Here is a 3,959-nt window from a genome sequence, read left to right on the forward strand (position 1 = left end):
GGCCCTCTGCCGCCGCCTCAGCAGCACTAAGGATGTCAGACTGCAGCTCAGGCTTGCTCCCTGCTGGCAAGTGGATATCCCCCGAGGGCTCTCGGGCTGCCAGAGTAATGTCTGACTGCCAGCTTAAGTGATGTCTGACTGCCAATTCCCCAGGGACCGGGCCTAAACCAGCAGGTGGTCACCCCCCAAGGGGTCCCAGACTGCGAGAGGGCACAGGCCAGGCTGAGGGACCCCCGAGTGCACCAATTTTTGTGCCCTGGGCCTCTAGTTCTCCAATAAAAGGAACTAGGGCTCCTTGGGAAATGGTTGACTCTAGGCCTGGGGCAGGAAAAATAAAAAATGAACTGGAGTATCTTTGTAGTACCCAAAAGTAAGTGCTGCTCAAATCTGCATTTTAACTCTTGTTTTTCATAACAGGTGGATTCTGTTAAGTAGAGGGAGACAATCCCATTACAATTAAATTGTCCATGCTTGATTAATAACTGTTGCTGCCTCCCTACTTTACCCTAAATACACAACTCTGCCTTCCCTAATCCCCAAAAGTGCAGAATAAAGAGGGGACACATAAAAGGCGAAAGTAGTTAGGGGTTAGTCACAAAGTCACATCATACCGTGCAAAATTCAAGCTTTTTACCAGTTCATCCAATGCGCGGTTATTTTTCAGGTCTGGCTCTGTGACCGTCTAGAACAGAAAAACAACAGATGGAAAAAAGTCATAAACAATAATTTACTTGTCATGATCTTGTTTTTGAAAATGTGTGACCCATCCTCCTGAGACTTCCCATCCCATTAAGTCTTCCAAGAAAGCTTCAAAATAAAGTTTATTTATCTCACACTAATATGGTATTTAAAAACAGAGTTAGTATCAGCCAACTGGAAGTCTGATAAAAGTTCTACAAAGCATATATACTCTGTACTAAGGTAAAACTTAATATGAATGAGGATGCCAACACTCAGCTTTACCAAACATTTCTCCAGAAGAAAAGATGCTCTCTTAAAAACAAGATTGGTTTTTAGGAATGTAAGAGTAAAATGGTAAATCCAGTAGTCATTTAGCATAAATGGAATACAGTTCATCTCCCTGGTGATACCCTCTTGGCAAAGACAGTGTGCCTGATGTTGTAAAAGCTTAGACTCGAGAAACAAACTATCATTTCTTACATAGGGTTTTTGCATAATAGCTCAGAGAAGTTCAATGGCATCCTTACACCATGAACCCAACAGAACTAGAACCCAAGCCCCTTTAACTAGTCCAAGTGTCCTTGCTGTTAGGCCTTACTGTCTCTTTTACTTCTTTCTTTACTCCTATTAATGTCTACTTTCCCTTTTTACCTACCTTTTCATCTATTTCCACTACTTGAAAAGCTTCAGAAACCACTAACAAAACTAACAACGAATTTCCTAGTGTTGTCCCTGAAGACACTAGGAAAGATGTAAGGGACCAGTTAGGCTGGGTTCAGCCCAATGGCCATGAATCTTTGCCTTCTGCACAAATACTTACACCAGTCACTTGCAAATAATAACCTTACTATCAGATTTCCTATGCAATGTGAGAAATAATAACAAGTGAAAAGCCATAAAAACATGGGTCTTAACATTTTATGAGTGCTACATTCTGGCCTTAAAATTAGTTTTTCCTCCTAAAATACATTTAGGTAAGAAGTCCCCATAAAAACTTGAACAAAGCACAGTTCTCCATATATGTGTTTTAGAGGTCCTTTCTCTAAAAATGTCTTTTTTATAGCTCAATTTAATAATTACACATCTTCCTTTGGGCTTCTGTGTACACATGAAGCAGAAATATTTTCTATGAGCAGCATATCCTATATAATAAAAGGCTAATACGCAAATTGACCGAACGGTGGAATGACCAGTTGCTATGATGTGCACTGACTACCAGGGGGCAGACGCTCAATGCAGGAGCTGCCCCCCAGTGGTCAGTGTGCTCCCACAGCCAACCTACCATGCCAGCCAACTTCCCGCAGCCCCTCTCCAAACTCCTCCCTCTGCCTGGCTGGCCCCTGATAGGCCTCAATCACTGGCCAGATCAAGGGACCCCACCCGTGCACAAATTTGTGCACCAGGCCTCTAGTATCATTATAATATCAAAATTCTAGTACCTCTACTCTACCTATGCACATTTGCAAATGTGATTAAGTAGCATTTTTAGGAGAGAGAAGCATATCAAATAATAATAATAATGAGTCCCTAGAGCATTACAACTCCATAAGCAAAATACATCACTCTCTATATCCTCCATCTGTAAAATGTAGGGAACATACATGTAAGACCTGGACTGGATATTAGAGAATCACTAGAGGCCCGGTGCACAAAATTCATGCACTCCGGGGGAGGGGCGGATTCCTCAGCCCAGCCTGTGCCCTCTCACAGTCCAGAAGCCCCCCTATCAATCACTCCAAAGAGGTAGGCCCTGCCCACTCGGCCAGGGCTCCGCGATGGATCACTTCCACAGAGTAAGGCCTCCCAAACCCGCCACAGCAAGGTAACCTGGGCCTCCCTCTTTGGGGTGATCAATCGTGTCCCGCAGAGGGAGGCCCCATCCACCCGCTACAGCCCGCCGGTCAGTGGCCTGGGCCTCTCTCTGCAGGGCGATCATGCAATAGATCGCACCCGACATAGGGAGGCCCCGCCCACCCACCACAGCCCCCTACTTGGTGGCCTGGGCCTCCCTCTTTGGAGGGAGTTCCCCGATTGATCACCCCGCCGGCCAGTAGCCTGGGCCTCCCTCTGCCTGGCAATCATGGGGCGATGGCCGGGCCCCCAACCAACCACACCCGCCTCGGCTGGCCTGGCGCCAGCCAGTATCATAGCATGGTTGTCAGGATGGTCGTTCTGCTGTTTGGCCGTTTAGTTGATTTGCATATCACACTCTAGATGTCAGATATCTCCACTGACTAACATTCTAACATATAAATTTTGAAATAAGATATATATATACACACAGTTAGGATTTCTACATCCTAACTCTATAAATGATGTCCATTATCCCACATTTAATAAGTACTTTTGTGACTAACACTAAGAAAAGAACAATATATAATGGAAGGTTCTTGACCTCAAAGAGCTAACAAAATAGCCAAGTAATTACAGTGTAATAAGTCCTAACAATTTAAGCAGGAAGTTGACATTAACTAAATTCTTCACACCCAAGGCAGTGTAAAATGATCTCTCTTAAAGAAAAAATAGATATTAATAGAATGGTATCATACTGGTAGACAATGTGCTTTTAGGCCAAGTTCAGCTTAATGAAGGGGCTTCATTTAAAAAAGGACTCAGTTTAGTGAAGGAGGAGGAGACAGTGTGCTTTCAGATACAGATGGCCAATAAATGAATAAGTCATACCAGCCTTAGTAAGAACATTCAGGAGGAAAAACAAAAGAATGAGTTATAAAAATGGGCCAAGTTAAGTTCTTTGGGAAGCAATGGTAAAAGGGGGACTTCTGGTTTCTGGTCTGGCATGTAAGGAGCTCAGAAGTCATAACTCTATCTAACAACAAGAAAAACAACATACAGACTGAAAAATCAACAACTTTTCTTGGATACACCAGAAAAGTGAGGTCACAGGGCAAACTGCTGCCCCCCAAATTGGAGACATCAGGCTGGAAACAGAATCACAACTTACCAGAGTAGAAACCCATACTCAGAAACTTGCATGGGAACCAGAGCTGGGGTAAAACCTGAACTGCAACTGACAAATGGTGTGAACAGTCTGAGTTTAAAAATCCTAAGGCAACACAAATACTGGGGAGCGGGGTGAGAGTGAGGAGGGGCTCACACTTAATGTGTTTTCACTCCAAGAGGTCTACCAGGTTCTCAGTGTGACTATCAGACAAAAACCCCCTAGTCCTTCTGCAGGAGGAGCGGAAAGGTAGTGTTTTGAAATGCACCCGAGCACCTGGTTCTTCTTAACAAGGCCTGCCCTCGAGAAACTATTCTAC

General features: G+C 44.2%; 1 protein-coding gene across 1 annotated transcript in view; it reads right to left on the bottom strand.

Annotated features, from left to right (window-relative positions):
- Positions 1–657, bottom strand: part of RAD18 (RAD18, E3 ubiquitin protein ligase) — a 62,944-nt gene extending 62,287 nt beyond the window's left edge. Inside the window, exon 1 of the mRNA XM_015560350.1 lies at positions 635–657. Within this exon, the coding sequence (XP_015415836.1) occupies positions 635–642 (8 nt within the window). The 5' untranslated portion in view covers positions 643–657. The remainder of the gene's footprint in view (positions 1–634) is intronic.
- Positions 658–3,959: the final 3,302 nt, after the last annotated feature.

The sequence above is a fragment of the Myotis davidii genome, unplaced genomic scaffold (genome assembly GCF_000327345.1).
Source record: "Myotis davidii unplaced genomic scaffold, ASM32734v1 scaffold73, whole genome shotgun sequence".
Classification (NCBI taxonomy): domain Eukaryota; kingdom Metazoa; phylum Chordata; class Mammalia; order Chiroptera; family Vespertilionidae; genus Myotis; species Myotis davidii.